The sequence below is a fragment of the Mastacembelus armatus genome, chromosome 1 (genome assembly GCF_900324485.2).
Source record: "Mastacembelus armatus chromosome 1, fMasArm1.2, whole genome shotgun sequence".
Classification (NCBI taxonomy): Eukaryota; Metazoa; Chordata; class Actinopteri; order Synbranchiformes; family Mastacembelidae; genus Mastacembelus; species Mastacembelus armatus.
Window position 1 is genome coordinate 21,803,046 of NC_046633.1, and position 18,210 is coordinate 21,821,255.

Consider the following 18,210-nt stretch of genomic DNA (forward strand, 5'->3'; position numbering starts at 1 on the left):
ATCCCGACCAGGGCATCACCCTTAGGCAAGGTCCTTAACGCTATTAGAAAAGATGTGGAAGGTGAAAGCAACAGTGGTCCCCATGGTAATCGGCACCCTCGGGGCCGTGACCCCCATACTGGGAGAGTGGCTCCAACAGATCCCAGGATCAACATCAGAGCCCAGTTCTAAGAACAGCTAAGATACTGCGAAGAACCCTCAAACTCCCAGGCCTCTGGTAGAGGACACAAGATTGAGGAAGACACACACACCACCCATAGGGGTGAGAAGGGATTTTTTTTTTATATACATATATATATATATTTCCCTTCTCACCACGGGGACCACTGTTGCCTTCACCTTCCACATCTTTTCTAGTTCTTCTTTAAGCCCTTGGTATTTCTCCAGCTTCTCATGTTCCTTTTTTCTGATGTTGCTATCACTTGGGATTGCTACATCTACCACTATGGCTTTCTTCTGCTGTTTGTCCACCACTACTATGTCCGGTTGGTTAGCCATCACCTGTTTGTTGGTCTGTATGTGGAAGTCCCACAGGATCTTAGCTCGGTCATTCTCCCTCACCTTTGGAGGTGTGTCCCATTTTGACCTTGGGACCTCCAGCCCATACTCGGCACAGATGTTCCTGTACACTATGCCGGCCACTTGGTTATGGCGTTCCATGTATGCCCTGCCTGCTAGCATCTTACAACCTGCTGTTATGTGCTGGATTGTCTCAGGGGCATCTTTGCACAGCCTGCACCTGGGGTCCTGCCTGGTGTGGTAGACCCCGGCCTCTATCGATCTTGTGCTCAGGGCCTGTTCTTGTGCTGCTACGATTAGTGCCTCTGTGCTGTCTTTCAGTCCAGCTTTTTCCAGCCACCGGTAGGACTTTTCGATATCAGCCACTTCTTGTATCTGTCGGTGGTACATGCTGTGCAGGAGTTTGTCCTGCCATGATGGTTCTTGCTCCTCTTCCTCTGCATCGGGCTTCTGTTGCCTGAGATATTCACTAAGTATTCCAACGCTTGGGGCCATCTTCCTGATGTACTCATGGATCTACGCTGTTTCATCTCGGATGGTGGCTCTGATGCTCACCAATCCCCGGCCTCCTTCCTTCATCTTGGTGTACAGTCTCAGGATGCTGGATTTGGGGTGAAGTCCTCCATGCATTGTGAAGAGCTTCCTTGTCTTGACATCAGTGGCTTCTATGTCCTCTTTTGGCCAGCTTATTATGCCAGCGGGGTATCTGATAACGGGCAGGGCATAGGTGTTGATGGCTTGGACCTTGTTCTTTCCATTTAGCTGACTTCTTAGGACTTGCCTTACTCTCTGTAGGTATTTGGCTGTGGCTGCTTTCCTTGCGGCTTCTTCCAGGTTCCCATTTGCCTGTGGGATTCCAAGGTACTTGCAGCTTCCCTCAACATCTGCTATGCTGCCTTCTGGGAGTTCAACTTCTTCAGTCTTGACAACCTTCCCTCTCTGTTATCATTCGACCACACTTGTCCAGTCCGAATGACATTCCAATGTCGTTGCTGTATATCCTGGTGGTGTGGATCAATGAGTTGATGTCTCGCTCATTCCTGGCATACATCTTGATGTCATCCATGTACAGGAGGTGGCTGATGGTTGCTCCATTTTGTAGTCGGTATATATATATATATATATATATATATATATATATATACATATAGATTACTGTAACTCATGACTATCTGGATGTCCCAATATCTCCATAAAACGCCTCCAATTAATCCTGACAGGAACTAGCAAGAGAGATCATATTTCTCCTATATTGGCTTCTCTTCATTGGCTCCCTGTAAAATATAGAATAGAATTTAAAATCCTTCTTCTCACATACAAATCCCTTCATAATCAAGCTCCTTCATACCTTAAAGACCTCATAGTACCATATTATCCCAATAGACCACTTTGCTCTCAGAGTGCAGGTCTACTTGTGGTTCCCAGAGTTTCCAGAAGCAGACTGGGAGGCAGAGCCTTTAGTTATCAAGCTCCTCTCCTGTGGAACCAGCTCCCAGCCTGGGTTCAGGAGGCAGACACTCTCTGTACTTTTAAGGCTAGACTTAAAACCTTCCTCTTTGACAAAGCATATAGTTAGGGCTGGCCTCAGGCAACCCTGAACCATCCCTTAGTTATGCTGCAATAGGCCTAGACTGCCCGAGGACCATCGGTACACTGAGCTTCCCTACCCTAACCCCCCCGCCCCCCCTTTCCCTTCCACTCCCCTCTCTTCCTCTCCTCCCACCTCATGTATATTCCACCATTGAATGTTACTAACCTTATGCTCTCTCTCTCTCCTAGTTTGTGCTCTCTCTCCCTCTCTCCCTGTTCTCTCTCTGTACCTTCTGCAGGTGTCCCTGGTCCTGGAGCTGTATATCGCTGATGTGCAGTTACTGGTCCCACCAACCTGCAGTGTCTATTTGTTGTTTATTGTTGCTGTTCTTTTCTCTCTGCTCTATCCACTCACCCCAACCGGTCAAGGCAGATGGCCGCCCAAACTGAGCCTGGTTTTGCTGGAGGTTTTTTCTTCCGTTAAAGGGAGTTTTTCCTCTCCACTGTCATCAAGTGCTTGCTCATAAGGGAATTGTTGGGTTTTTAGTTTTAGTTTTTGTAAAGTGCCTTGAGATGATTTGTATTGTGATTTGGCGCTATACCAATAAAATTGGATTGAATTGAATTGAATTGAATTGAATATATATGTATATATGTATATGTATATGTATATATATATATATATATATATATATATATACACATATACATACATTTGGTTTAGTAGCATTTTTTAAAGTTGCTTATCTAGAAAAAAAAGAATTGTTGGAACAACGTAATTATATAATGTCAATAGCTAACCACATCACCCCCAGGAAACTACACTAAGTTAGATCTGTGTAAATACTATGTAATTATTATGTAATTGTACATAAAAAATTGTACATATTAAAAAATATTACGCTTGGTGAAAATTTTTCTCTGGTTTTGAGGCCGGAGCTGCTATATCATTTCACAGCTTATGTTTTCTTTATCTTTGTGTAATTAGCACATTGTAGGAAAGTCTGTACTTCTTTTATGGAGTTTTCAGTGTATCTTTATCTCCGATACCTTGAAGCGGCAGCATGCACAATTCAATACAAAGTAAAACATTTCTTTACCTGTCATGTTTTGTTTCTGTAATGTGGTAACTGTGGTAATAGTAATTTTCTAAACACTTGTTTAACTTGTTAGCCTAAAAAGGGAATATACTGTCATCTATAATGTCAGTATTACTCAGCCTGAGTGTCTTTTATTGCATTCAGCCAAAAGCAGTTTTTTGTTGGCACTTGTTCTGCATGTGCAGTTCCAACTCTATTACAATTCCGTTATTATATTAAAATATAACATAGCTCAAAGTGAAATGTGAAGGTAAGGATGTTTTTACGCATTGTAATTACATGATTGAATGCTTCAGTTGCATTAGCTCTGTTCTCTCTCACCAAAAAACATTTTGTTGTATATTGTATTTTTTACAGTCCATTTTTTGCATGTTACTAGCCTTGCACCAAGACTTTGAGAAGACCGTCAAATCTATGGCGGCCCTTTTCATATCAAAACTGATTTTCATTATATGTAATGTGACTATTCTTAGGTGTATAATCTTAAGTGTTAAGTTAGGTAAAATGTTGCAACACAGGTTTAACACAAGACAACTGCACAAAAACCCTGTTTTATTCATTTACTTCTACAAGTTAAAAACCTAAATCTAAAATCTGGAGTTTAAAGGAGTCTGTTACATTCACTCATTAAATATATTCCCATCCTGTAGAAGGTAACGGGGGACTGGGCACAATCCCAGCAGATTCTGATGAGAGGTGGTGCCCACCCTAGATAGGTTGCCAGTCTATCACAAGGTTGATGCATACAGTATGGTGGGGTAATGATTCAAAGTGTCATACATTATGTTGCAACACACGTTTAACACTACACAAACACAAATACATACACATTCAATGACAAGGAGGTTCATGGCCTTTTAAAGCATTCATCATCATCCTAGTACAACCACAAACCATGTACAGTACATATGCAAATTCAGCATGAGAGGACTTGCGACATGTCTGACCACAAAGACAAGTCATTTATAAACAAATATGTGTATATATATATATATATATAGGTGTTGATGATAAGTCGTGGACACAAGTTGAGGTCTGGTTGTGTGATCACAGCTTTTGACTTGAGGGTTTCATCTTCTCATCCTGAAGACTGGTGAGTTGAGCTTTCAAATAAATTACACACATTTTCTTAAAGCTATAGTAATTTTAGCATTTACCATGTCATGACGTGTGTGTGTTATATTTCACAAACAGTTTTCCTGACTGCAGTGATGAAGGGTAACATGCTAATCCTTGCACCACTGTGTTTGCTCCTGTTGTGGATGCTGCCTGTAGACTCCATGGGGGTAAGTGGAGCATGTGAGAATCAGTGGACAAAGAGTAATAATTGGTTACAGAGTTATTGGAACAAGTTCCTCATACACAATCTGGTGACAAAAACACCATATTTGAAAAGATCAACTCAATTTAATGTTCTTAATTCAGTGATCAAGCACATGAGCCTAAATAAAATCTAAGATACAAAAATTCTGTGAAACGTGTGGGACTATCAATCTTCCAACAAGTCCTCCAACATATCACCATATAGGCTGTTGGTCTGGACTGTCTGATATGACCCATATGACCCTTATACAGGTTTCCTGTATAAATGTCACTACTGCAACAGTATCTCTGCTCCAGATAAATGCACTGGATGGAAATACAAATAACTAAATCTTTATTTCTTTATTGTTATGACAATATGCAGCTTTGGTTAGTGCGGTGTTGCTATTTTTTAGACATTTTGGGCCTGCTCATTAAACTGTGTAGTGATGTGACACCTCCAGTGATTTTCCTGTACTTCATCATCACTGAGGAAAATGTATTTACCAGTCACTCATTCAACAGTGTTCTTTTGTTTCCCTTTTTTAGAACGCTGTCAACAAACCTAAGAATATCAAGCAGGGCATCCCACTGGACATGGCTGAAGATTCAGTTGATGACATGTACTTTGGTTGCAGTAAAGAAATGATGAAAAAAGTCAAGCAACAGAAGTTTAAAAATATGAATGACAAAAAATTTGCAGGTGCTTGGAAAAAGGCAGAACTATGTGCATCAAAGAAGAAGATAAGGGATAAGGGTCTAACCAGAGAGCACCTGAAAGCAATTTGTGCTTACACAAGTAATGACATATACAAGACGTTCAATGATGCAGTCAGAACAAAAGGGAAAAACTATCCCTCCTCTTTCCATTTTCAGGCTTTACATTTTCTGCTGACGTCTGCAATACAGATCCTGAATGACAGGCAAACTTGTTACACTGCTTATAGACGAACCAAACTCAGATTTGAAGGACAGGTAAACCAAAAAATTAGATTTGGTTCCTTTGCCTCCAGCTCTCGCAAAACAGGCCTGACAGAATTTGGTCGTGAGACCTGCTTTCAAATTAAGACTTGTTCTGGTGCACCTTTGAAACATTATTCAGTTTATGGAAATGAAGGTGAAATTCTCATCCCTCCCTATGAGGTGTTTAAAATAACTGAGAAAATTGAGCGTCGGCAAAAAATTAAAGGACTGCATGACTGTAAACTTGTCTATATCTTGGAGAGTGCAGGGGGTAAGAGCACTCTAAACTGCAAAGCTGCATATGTTTGAAAATCCAGTGGGTTTTGTGCAGCCAGTGAAAATCTTACCCTTTCACTTTTTAAAATGAGCATTTTATATTTGGCACACTATACATTCTTGCATGATCATTATGATTAGTGATGATTTCTTTCTAGTCTGTGTGTTGAAGTTTTTTTTTCTCATGAAATCAATAAATTGTTGCTGCTTAATTCAGTGGTGTTGCATGTACAGTATTTTCTGAAGGACACAGCCCTGTTTTATTCATTTACTTCTACAAGTTAAAAACCTAAATCTAAAATCTGGAGTTTAAAGGAGTCTGTTACATTCACTCATTAACTATATTCCCATCCTGTAGAAGGTAACGGGGGACTGGGCACAATCCCAGCTGATTCTGATGAGAGGTGGTGCCCACCCTAGATAGGTTGCCAGTCTATCACAAGGTTGATGCATACAGTATGGTGGGGTAAGTGTCCTACATTATCGTTGCCTTATGTTTGTGGTGTCCTGGTGGTGGCGTGGCACCAGAAATGCAGTGGTTTTAATCCTGCAACAGGCATTCTGCCACCAGGAGTCACAAAACCTATTACCCTGTTTGTGGAGTCGGAAACATACAGATCCACTGGGAGATCAATTAAACATGGAGCACCTCACCATAAGTTACTAAAATAGTAAACACCATGTACAGTTTGTTAGAATTAAAACAACATTCATTTCAAATCTGATATATTACACAGCTGCTGTCACAACCATATGCTGTCTTAAATTTTATCACCAATATTTTCACCTGGGCTTTATTACAACACAATACATCTGACCAAAGAGAGGGGACTTCATACAAAGCCTAAACAAATGAACAGCAACATACAAACTGCATTCTTTCACCTGCGCAACATTTCCAAAATTAGGAACATCCTGTCTCAAAATGATGCAGAAAAACTAGTCCATGCGTTTGTTTCCTCAAGGCTAGATTACTGTAACTCATTACTATTTGGATGTCCTAATATCTTAATAAAAAGCCTCCAATTAATCCAGAATGCCGCAGCCAGAGTCCTGACAGGAACTAGCAAGAGAGATCGTATTTCTCCTATACTGGCTTCTCTTCATTGGCTCCCTGTAAAATATAGAATAGAATTTAAAATCCTTCTTCTCACATACAAATCCCTTCATAATCAAGCTCCTTCATACCTTAAAGACCTCATAGTACCATATTATCCCAATAGACCACTTCGCTCTCAGAGTGCAGGCCTACTTGTGGTTCCCAGAGTTCTCAAAAGCAGAATGGGAGGCAGAGCCTTTAGCTATCAAGCTCCTCTCCTGTGGAACCAGCTCTCAGCCTGGGTTCAGGAGGCAGACACTCTCTGTACTTTTAAGGCTAGACTTAAAACCTTCCTCTTTGACAAAGCATATAGTTAGGGCTGGCTTCAGGCAACCCTGAACCATCCCTTAGTTAGTTATGCTGCTATAGGCCTAGACTGCCCGAGGACCATCGGTGCACTGAGCTCCCCTACCCTACCCCCCCTTCTCTCCCACCTCATGTATATTCCACCATTGAATGTCACTAACCTTGTGCTCTCTCTCTCCCCTAGTTTGTGCTCTCTCCCTCCCTCTCTCTCTCTCTCTCTCTGTACCTTCTGCAGGTGTCCCTGGTCCTGGAGCTGTTTATCGCTGATGTGCAGTTACTGGCCCCACCAATTTGCAGTGTCTATTTGTTGTTTATTGTTGCTGTTCTTTTCTCTCTGCTCTATCCACTCACCCCAACCGGTCGAGGCAGATGGCCGCCCAAACTGAGCCCGGTTCTGCTGGAGGTTTTTTTCTTCCGTTAAAAGGAGTTTTTCCTCTCCACTGTCGCCAAGTGCTTGCTCATAAGGGAATTGTTGGGTTTTTAGTTTTAGTTTTTGTAAAGTGCCTTGAGATGATTTGTATTGTGATTTGGCGCTATACAAATAAAATTGAAATTGAAATTGAAATTACAAGGTGTGTAGTATCAAAATAAAAGACGTTGGTGTTCACTTGGAAGTTACCAGACTTTTTCACAGTGTTGGCTTTGTTATGACTATAAATAGTAATTGATTACTCTATGCTGCCACCATCTGCTTGTTAAAGTGGGCTACAGGCAGCTTACAGGTGTCATGAATCGTGTGAGTCAGGTCCAATTAAATGCCAACACCAGAACTCAGTTTTAAGAAATTTATTTCTTACATGAATCAGAAAGCAGGGTGAAAACATGGAATATTAGTTGACCAGGAGATGGAGACAAAAACCAGTGAAGCTATGGAGGATGATGGTTGCTCCCTAAGCCCACACTCGGTAGCTGCAAGGGGGCCTAGACAGATGGCAGCTTGAAGCCAGAACTTGGTCCGTAGACTGATGGTATGGGTTAGGGCGCCTGGTGATCTGGCCGGTAAACTCAGACAGTCTGGAGATTACTTTAACAAAAACTCATTCCTTCTTAGTAATATGGAATTTCAAAAAAAAAAAAAAAAGCTTACTTGAATCAGTGAGGCATACATGAGTGAAGTCGGCATAAGTTCCCTGACCTGGATAGTGGTAGTGTAGTCAGACACAGGGTAATCAAACACAGTGTAGTCAGACAATCCAGCAATTTGTCTATGGCTGTGGAGAGGTATAAAAGCTGTGAACCAAGGAGCGCAAACAGGTGAGTCTTGTTACCTCATCAGCCGAGTGGACGTGAGACGTAACTTACTGCACGTGGCCTTTCAAAAAAAAGTTGAGAAACAGGAAATAAAGTTGCCGGTCGTGACAACAGGTTTACTATTTACAATGAAACAGTAATGTTATGCTTATTAAGCTAGAGTGTTAATTTAAAGTAACTGATACACTTAGTTGCCATTACTTTTCTGACACTGAAGCCCTCAGTCAGCCCTCTGACTATGTGCTGCAGCTGCAAAAATGTCACAGATGTTTGACATATGTGGAGTAAATGCACTGGCTCTATATTCCACTTTCCATAGACTCTCATGTTGTTGCTGATGTTCACCTCATATGTTATATGTGTAAAATCAATGTGATTATGTGTGAATCAATATATGGGCAATCCATAAGCTATAATATCATAAACCCAAATTTTATTCACATTAGAACATATAAAACACATCAAATGTTTAAGCTGAGAAAATTTACAATTAAAAAAAAGGTAATTTTGATTATTACCATCATAGCATCCCCTCTCCTTTTAACAATTTTTTATGTAGATGCTGCAATTTCAAAATTCCCTTATTTTCTTCTTTAAATGCCACTGTGACAGGTAAAGGTGCTCTCAGGCACAGGGGCTGTGTCACATAGTCCAATCCACACTCTCAATACAATATTGTAGTTATATCTGAACAGATCCAGTCTGCAGCCATTTAAAAGTCTTCTTGCCCTCTTCTAAAAAGTTAAAAGCAATTTTTTCAAGAAAGGGATTTTAGATAAAGAGGAGGAGCTCTCTCCCTGAATTTGTTGTTTCAATGATGAAAAGTGTAAACAGGAAACCAAACTGGACTGAACAGATGTTAATAAAGCACATGCCTCTGTGTTCACTCCCTGCAGCTTCCAATTGACGTCACTGAGGTGTGATGTGATGTTGAGCAAGAAGGCTATAATCTACATGTTTCTCTCATCTGGCAAAAACCTTCTGACTCTTCTGTTGTACCAAGAAAGTTTTCATTTCATTTGTAATGGCAACCTGCCCTTGTTCAGCCATCAGTGCTATGATGCATCTGCTTCTCTCAGGAATTGTCTTAGTAGGTGGCACTGATGGGATGAGGATGCCCTCAGACAGTTGACAGGTTCTATCATTCATAACTTCTGACAGGGAAGAGTACAGATCAGACTGGTGGAAACGACAGTGGTACAGGAGAGATGTGTGGCGCGTCCTCTCTCCTCCACAGATATCAGACTGATCCCTCTCTGGGCTGACGTCTGTTTTCTGGCCTGGTATGTGTCCTCTCCTCCAGTGGTCCTGGCAGAAAAAAACAGGTGCAATGGTGGTGGCAGCAAATGTGCTGCTATAATTTCTGTTCATGTAAAAGCTGTTGTAGTAGACAGGAGGCGCTGATAGATTTTTTTTTTTTTGAGAGACAGCATGCTCAATTCATGGCAGTGGCAGCAAGTTGTGGCATTTGGTATTTTGCCAATAGTTATTGGCACCCAGTGCTCTGGAAATGCCTGTATGTCTGTATGTCAGCTTTGATGACACTCCATTTGTCTGTACATAGCACTAAAAGAGCTACCGCTGTAATTAAGGTGCCAATCCAGTTGACATGCAGGTGGCCACTGAGCTGCCGGTGTACTGTCTTTATAGCGCTAACAGCTTCACTGTACAACATGACATAATCTTTGATATATGCTGGTCACAAGATGTTTTTAAGATTGAGGATTGCAATAGCCCACATAAAAACACCAGGGAATAATAATCATAGGCTATAACTAACACACAATCTAGTCCTATGTTAACTGAAGTCACATAAAGATAAACATTCATAAAAACCCACAGCAGAAAATACAGAAACTAAGTGTAGACTAACAAAATTCAAAGATGATGATAATAAATGACAATGAAATACTTCCATAAGGAAAACACTGAAACATAACTTACTGCATTTAATTCATGTGTTGACTCTGCTGAGAAGACAAGAAAAGCGTAGCCTAGTCTACACTACGCTGTCGTAAAACTATACTGTTTGATCCTTGTCTTATTTTAAGCATCACAGTCTAACATGGCTATACATTCTGACTACAGCACCACCTACTGGTTGAGAAATCTTACATTTACACCAAGCTATTTCTGTATTAGCACTTTCAGTGTTGTGTCGTTTAAAATATTGATATATTGATATTAATATGTCACAAAATAAAACAAAGCACAGAAAACATTGCAGCTTATGCCACTCCAGAGAGAGTCTAGATGTGAGTGACACCTTAGTGTGTAATATTTGGAGTGAACTGTTAGCAGAACAACCAGGAGGCACCAGAGTGCAATTTATGTTTCTCACCATTTTTTAAATGCTTCTTCCTTCCAACTGGTTCAAACTGAAAAGTAATGTTGCTTTGTTGAACTTGAGCTGCAGTGTCCTTATAATATGTTTTCCTCAACTTGCAACTTAAATATTCCATACTGTTCCAATCAGAATCAGCTTTATTGGGCAAGTATGTTGGACACACGACTGATGACACACGATGATCCAGTGCAGTGTCTCTGACTGTGCTTTTAGAGTCAACAGTTATTGTTATTGCCTTTCTATTATGAATTTGAGTGACAGTGATGACCTGTGCTGAATGACCTCCAAGTTACAGCTCTAACTGGATTCAAAACGTAACCACTTTTCAGACTGCATTTATCCATATTCTTCCTATCCAGTGAGAACAATGTTCTCTATGTCCAGATTTGGTCATTTTGAGGTGTATGGGATTCTGACAGTACAGATAATGGATGGACTGAATTAAATATGACTATTGTTCTTATGAAACTTTTACCTTATATAAATTGTAGTAAGCTACCCAACAATTCATGAAGTAGTAACAAATAGTGCAACCGTAAACAACTTCTGTAATAAAATGCAATATACACAATAATATGTCAATAACATTATTCAGTGTGTGTGTGTGGAGGTATGCGTGCATGTTCAACTGCTCATAAGTAACATGTTTCTACCACCTGTGGCTTCTCACAGGAAATTTGTTTATTTTTTCGTGACAAATGACTTCTCTCAAGTAGGCATGAGATTCTGACAGTATGATAACAGTAGAAATATCACGCAGTATGATTACAGCTCTTATTTTTAAATGTCAAGGGGAGGGGGGACTTATAAAACTTATATAAAACACATATTTTATTTTCATATAGAACATTTTGGAACAGTTAATATGTCAGGTTAAATAAACTTAAATAAATGTCTTTTTCGACAGGGGACCCCTTATCACCCCTGATCGTGTGTGTCTTTATGGAGCCACTCTCCCATTTTGTGGGGTCACAGCCCCGAGGGTGCCGATTACCACGGGGACCACTGTTGCCTTCACCTTCCACATCTTTTCTAGTTCTTCTTTCAGCCCTTGGTATTTCTCCAGCTTCTCATGTTCCTTCTTTCTGATGTTGCTGTCACTTGGGATTGCTACATCTACCACTACGGCTTTCTTCTGTTGTTTGTCCACCACTACTATGTCCAGTTGGTTAGCCATCACCTGTTTGTCTGTCTGTATGTGGAAGTCCCACAGGATCTTAGCTCGGTCATTCACCACCTGTGGAGGTGTGTCCCATTTTGACCCTGGGACCTCCTGCCCATACTCAGCACAGATGTTCCTGTACACTATGCCGACCCTTTGGTTATGGTGTTCCACGTATGCCCTGCCTGCTAGCATCTTACAACCTGCTGTTATGTGCAGGATTGTCTCAGGGGCAACTTTGCACAGCCTGCACTTGCAGCCCAGCCTCTATTGATCTTGTGCTCAGAGCATGTTCTTGTGCTGCTAACCAGGAACCTGGAAAAAACCCACACAAGAACAGGGACAACATGCAAACTCCAAACAGAAAGGTCCCTGACAGGTTGCAAACCCGGGACCTTCTTGCTGTGAGGCAACGGTGCTAACCACTCATCCACCATGCAGCCCTGGGTGAAACTATTTTCACAAAATTAAAAAACTGGGGTGCACGGTGGCTTGGTAGTTTGCATTGCTGCATTTGCCATTTGCAGATGTTGAAACACTGAGCTACTAGTTGTTTCAAAGCTAGTCAAGATGGTGGGTTTCAAAGTTTCCATAGGTCCCACATCTTCTTCATATAACGCCTCTCCCTGAGATAACTCATGTAGTAGCATTAAAACAGTTCTCTATTCTCAGCCCTCATCCATGAAGGTCATGTTCCAGTAGCCCACTTCTGTAGATACATATGTTTATATGTATATATATATCTATATATATATATATATATATGTACATACATATGTATCTTTGTGTGTGTGTGTGTTCAACTGCAACAAGTAACATGTTTGTACCACCTGTGGCTTCTCACAGGAAATTTGTTTGGTTTTATAAATGACGTCTCTGAAGCAGCGTCAGGCAACTTCCCACACATACAGTGATAATTCATCAACCAGTGCACTGTTCAGCAAGAATTCTTAAACTATTTTATTATATTTTAGTTTTTTGTATTTTTAGTTAATTGTTGCTACTGAAATGTTTATGTCTGCACCTCATTACCTTAACAACATAATCTGATGATGATTTTATTAATGTAAAACATCACTTGACCCCAGGTACTACTCCAATACACTTTGTTCAGTGTTGCTAATAACACTTACATTCACACATCAGTTTCTAACACTGAAACCTGAATTATAAAGGCTCAGTGTTTGGTGCAGCACCTCACTTATGCAGAGGTTGAGAATTCATTTTTCACACTTCACAGGTTAACTTATCGTTTAATTCCACAGTATTTGACAAGTAACAATAGTTAACTATTGTGTTATTATATTTTAGTTTTTGGGGGGTTTGTTGGTATTTTTAGTTAATCATTGCCACTTGACAACACAAACATACACATTAATTCACAACCAAGTTCATGGCCTTTTAACCCTCTGACGCACAGTGGTCACTACAGTGGACAGCTATTTAAAAGTAATTTTCTTCTAAATGCAGTGGTTTCTAAGGTGGAGCTGCATATCAGCCTCTATGTTTATTTTTAAAAATAAGTGTTCAGAGATGCAAGGACTAATATGTCAGTTCTTGTTGCGGAAAACGCTATTATAATGCCATGGTATTACCAATCCTGCATCCTTAAAGAACTATGGAGACACTGTGAGTGTCATTTGTTTTCTTATTCAGGCCTAAACAATAGGCAATACAATGTTAAAATTCATGGAAATATATTAAAATGTTTCTTTGAATCATAAAAAGAAATAATTGTTCATGGATTTACCATAAAAACACAATTTAATTTATTTTTACATTTCTTAGCCCAAGTCTAACTGAGGAAGTTGCAGTTACATACTGTAAGTTCAAAATATTTTATCTTGATTGCTCAGGCGCATGTAGTCCACTGAATTGGACATATCTGTAACTTTCTGAAAAAATCAGATTTTTGAAAAGAAATTTAAAATTTATTGTTTTCATGACCTAAGAAGAATAAAAATCTTGACTCAGACTGTCATAATTCATGCATCAGAGGGTTAAAGCAATTGTCATCATCTTGGTACGCCCACTCACTCTGGCCCTGTGCATGTGTAAATTCAGCGTGTAAGGATGTACATACATATATATATAGGTGTTGATGATGAGTCATGAACACAAGTTGAGGTCTGGTTGTGTGATCACAGCTTTTGACTTGAGGGTTTCATCTTCTCATCCTGAAGACTGGTGAGTTGAGCTTTCAAATAAATTACGCACATTTTCTTAAAGCTATAGTAATTTTAGCATTTACCATGTCATGACGTGTGTGTGTTATATTTCACAAACAGTTTTCCTGACTGCAGTGATGAAGGGTAACATGCTAATCCTTGCACCACTGTGTTTGCTCCTGTTGTGGATGCTGCCTGTAGACTCCATGGGGGTAAGTGGAGCATGTGAGAATCAGTGGACAAAGAGTAATAATTGGTTACAGAGTTATTGGAACAAGTTCCTCATACACAATCTGGTGACAAAAACACCATATTTGAAAAGATCAACTCAATTTAATGTTCTTAATTCAGTGATCAAGCACATGAGCCTAAATAAAATCTGAGATACAAAAATTCTGTGAAACGTGTGGGACTATCAATCTTCCAACAAGTCCTCCAACATATCACCATATAGGCTGTTGGTCTGGACCAAGTTTTTACATAGTGTTTAAATCTCTTTCTATCTTTCTTTGTTTCCCTTTTTAAGAACATTTTCATCAAACCTAAGCATATCAAGCAGGTCATCCCACTGAACATGGCTGAAGATTCAGTTGATGACATGTACTTTGGCTGCAGTGAAGAAATGATGAAAAAAGTCGAGCAACTAAACTCAGTACAGAATAAGTATGACAAAGAATTTGCAGGTGTTTGGAAAAGAGCAGAACAATGTGCATCAGAGAAGAGGATAAAGGATGAGGCTCTAACCAAAGAGCAGCTGGAAGCAATCTGTGCTTTCACAAGTAATGACATATACGGCAAGTTCAATGATGCAGTCAGGAACGATGGGAAAAACTATCCCTTCTTTTTCCATTTTCCGGCTTTTCATTTCTTACTCACGTCTGCTATACAGAGTCTGAATGACAATAAGACCTGTCTCACTGCTTATAGACGAACCAATGATATCTTTACTGGCTCTAAAAAGCAAATGATTAGATTTGGTTCCTTTGCCTCCAGCTCTCTCAACACAACCCTGACCGACTTTGGTAATGAGACCTGCTTTCAAATTAAGACTTGTTCTGGTGCATATTTGAAACATTATTCAGTTTATCCATCAGAAGATGAAGTGCTCATTCCACCTTATGAGGTATTTAAAATAACTAAGAAAATTATGGGTAAGAATAAAATTAAAGGACTGCATGATTGTAAACGTGTCTATATCTTGGAGAGTGCAGGGGGTAAGAGCACTCTAAACTGCAAAGCTGCATGCAAGTGAAAGTCCAGTGGGTTTTGTGCAGCCAGTGAAAATCTTGTTCTTCCACTTTTCAGAATGAGCATTTTAAATATGGTACACTGTGTAACATTGCTATCCACTCTCTATGATCCTTAAATTCATGATTAGTGATGATTTCTTTCTAGTCTGTGTGTTGAAGTTTTTTTTCTCATGAAATCAATAAATTGTTGCTGCTTAATTCAGTGGTGTTGCATGTACAGTATTTTCTGAAGGACACAGCCCTGTTTTATTCATTTACTTCTACAAGTTAAAAACCTAAATCTAAAATCTGGAGTTTAAAGGAGTCTGTTACATTCACTCATTAACTATATTCCCATCCTGTAGAAGGTAACGGGGGACTGGGCACAATCCCAGCTGATTCTGATGAGAGGTGGTGCCCACCCTAGATAGGTTGCCAGTCTATCACAAGGTTGATGCATACAGTATGGTGGGGTAAGTGTCATACATTATCTTTGCCTTATGTTTGTGGTGTCCTGGTGGTGACGTGGCAGTGGTTTTAATCCTGCAACAGGCGTTCTGCCACCAGGAGTCACAAAACCTATTACCCTGTTTGTGGATTCGGAAACATACTGATCCACTGGGAGATCAATTAAACATGGAGCACGTCACCATAAGTTACTAAAATAGTAAACACCATGTACAGTTTGTTAGAATTAAAACAACATTCATTTCAAATCTGATATATTACACAGCTGCTGTCACAACCATATGCTGTCTTAAATTTTATCACCAATATTTTCACCTGGGCTTTATTACAACACAATACATCTGACCAAAGAGAGGGGACTTCATACAAAGCCTAAACAAATGAACAGCAACATACAAGGTGTGTAGTATCAAAATAAAAGACGTTGGTGTTCACTTGGAAGTTACCAGACTTTTTCACAGTGTTGGCGTTGTTATGACTATAAATAGTAATTGATTACTCTATGCTGCCACCATCTGCTTGTTAAAGTGGGCTACAGGCAGCTTACAGGTTTACTATTTACCGTGTAGAGGAGACCGGGGACAGTTGAAACACTTGCTACTGCTCAAATCAGGAACAAGTTAGGGATCACATAATTCACTCTGCACTTGCTCAGTTTAGTCCTTAGTCCATGTGATGAAGTAGTCTTTTGAGACAGAGACAGCAAAATCTGTGAGAGGAAACTTAAATTTGATGCAAGAGTCCTTTTTTTTTTATGATTTTGTGTAAATTATTTTTGTGATTTCGAACTCGGAGCAGGAGATGTGTCTTTAATCAGCCGATTTTCCGTGTAAGGCTGCTCTGCTGCTCTCATACGACCGGACAGGACGCAGCAGGCAAAGGGCCCGAGCTGGCTACTCTGTGCCTGGTAAAAAAAATCCTGTTAAACTGAAAAGTAACCTACTATGTCACTGTGAAACACCTGGCGGTCCGGGAAGAGGTCTCTTTGGCTCTGGACGTGGACCGGTGACCAGAGGTCTAGAGTGTGAAACTGACACCTTCCAAGAATAAATCAGCTTAAATCATTTCCAGCTACCATAACAAGTCTTCCTGGTATGTTTAGGTCAGGCCAGTGAAGGTGCTGGGTTGGGGAAGGCTTTAGGATGAAGGGTCCTTCCGCCTCAGTCTGTTCATTTATACCACCTTACTGTGACAATCTGACAATACACTCTCTGGCTTTCTTTGATATTTTCCGATAATCATTTCTGTTATGTGCTGTAGTAGGCCAGTTGTCAGCATTGATCAGGTGCTATAGGAAGTGTTCAGCTGAATAAGTCCTTTGTCACCAGCAAATGTCACTGACAGGCTCAAAACACCCACAGAGAAAGATAAAATATACACAGTATACAAGTGCACAGTTTAGTAGAAATGAAAATACTGCAGGAAACAAACTGGAAAGTATGTGTCTCGCTGTCCTAATGATCTTCAGCCAACAATGCATCCACAGAAGAATAAAAGAACTTAATTTTACTGTTTGAATGTGTGGTTAATGCACTGAATATGAATAAGTATTTAACTTATAAAAATAAGTTTTCATGCTCAAAAACTGCACAGTCTCAGTGTCTCCACCTGCTGGTTATGAAGTTTGGTCATGGACCCCATAGGGCTAAATGGATGATGGTGGTGGAGGCTGCAGTTTGATGAATCGTTCTCTACGGACCTAAAACCTTTTCCCATTCATGCCATGTTAACTGGTGATATTTGTGTGGCTGTGGTTGGGAAGGCCAGGGAGATTATAGGTGAATGTGACAATGCCTGCTCAAAACACTGCTTAAGGTGATAAAAAATGATAAAAATGATAAAGTTGATTCGAGAACTGTTCAAACAGTTTAGCGTTGGCATTAAGTGCGGATGCAGTGCACAGATCACCTTAAGCTGTGTCAAAACATCACCAGATTAACTTTTGACAGTGTATCACCAACCATTTTTCATTTTAAAGTTAGAGAAATGGACAATAATTGTGTATCTGTGCATCTATAAAATGTATTCATTCACAAAAAGACATGGTTCATTGAAGCTCAGGGCTCCCATTTTAGAATTGGAAAGAAGTGTAACATCTAAGTGAACACTGTGATACAGCCTTTAGTGCAGACATTTGGTGTTTCACTGGGCCCTGAGTCAATGAACTGAAGTTCTGCCAAAATGTGGACAACATGCAATCTGTTCCCACGGCCTCATGGTGTCAGTGTAACCTTCCTGTAAAACTTTTGGTTGTCCTGGAGACGCCTTTCTCCTTCTCACTGGTTTTTGAAACACATTGGAGACACATGGAGGAAACTACATGTATCATCTTCGTTCAGCTTCACAATTTCATTTCTGCTTTGCTTTTATCCTTTAGAAAAAGACTTCATCTTGAAATGGGAACCTTTTTTTATTCTGTACATGTCATCAGTGAAGAAAAGTCCTGTTTGAGTTCCCATTTTGTGAAGGAAATAAGCCTTTTTCCCCTTT

General features: G+C 40.0%; 2 protein-coding genes across 2 annotated transcripts; both read left to right on the top strand.

Annotated features, from left to right (window-relative positions):
- The first annotated feature begins 4,158 nt into the window (after positions 1–4,158).
- LOC113128447 (T-cell ecto-ADP-ribosyltransferase 1-like) lies at positions 4,159–5,902 on the top strand. Its single transcript, XM_026303788.2, has 3 exons — positions 4,159–4,242; positions 4,344–4,435; positions 5,001–5,902. The coding sequence occupies exons 2-3, from the start codon at positions 4,361–4,363 to the stop codon at positions 5,721–5,723; spliced, it is 798 nt and encodes a 265-aa protein (XP_026159573.1). The 5' UTR covers positions 4,159–4,242; positions 4,344–4,360; the 3' UTR covers positions 5,724–5,902.
- Positions 5,903–13,943: 8,041 nt separating this feature from the next.
- Positions 13,944–15,432, top strand: LOC113128575 (NAD(P)(+)--arginine ADP-ribosyltransferase 2-like). The gene is made up of 3 exons (XM_026304003.1): positions 13,944–14,042; positions 14,144–14,235; positions 14,550–15,432. Exons 2-3 carry the CDS (start codon positions 14,161–14,163, stop codon positions 15,273–15,275), a joined length of 801 nt encoding a protein of 266 aa, XP_026159788.1. The 5' UTR covers positions 13,944–14,042; positions 14,144–14,160; the 3' UTR covers positions 15,276–15,432.
- The last annotated feature ends 2,778 nt before the right edge of the window (positions 15,433–18,210 follow it).

Excerpts from the sequence above, each read along its gene's own strand:
- LOC113128447 (XM_026303788.2), top strand. The coding sequence starts at position 4,361 with ATGAAGGGTAACATGCTAATCCTTGCACCACTGTGTTTGCTCCTGTTG. Across the intron at positions 4,436-5,000 it reads TGCCTGTAGACTCCATGGGG|AACGCTGTCAACAAACCTAA; the intron begins GTAAGTGGAGCA and ends TCCCTTTTTTAG.
- LOC113128575 (XM_026304003.1), top strand. The coding sequence starts at position 14,161 with ATGAAGGGTAACATGCTAATCCTTGCACCACTGTGTTTGCTCCTGTTG. Across the intron at positions 14,236-14,549 it reads TGCCTGTAGACTCCATGGGG|AACATTTTCATCAAACCTAA; the intron begins GTAAGTGGAGCA and ends TCCCTTTTTAAG.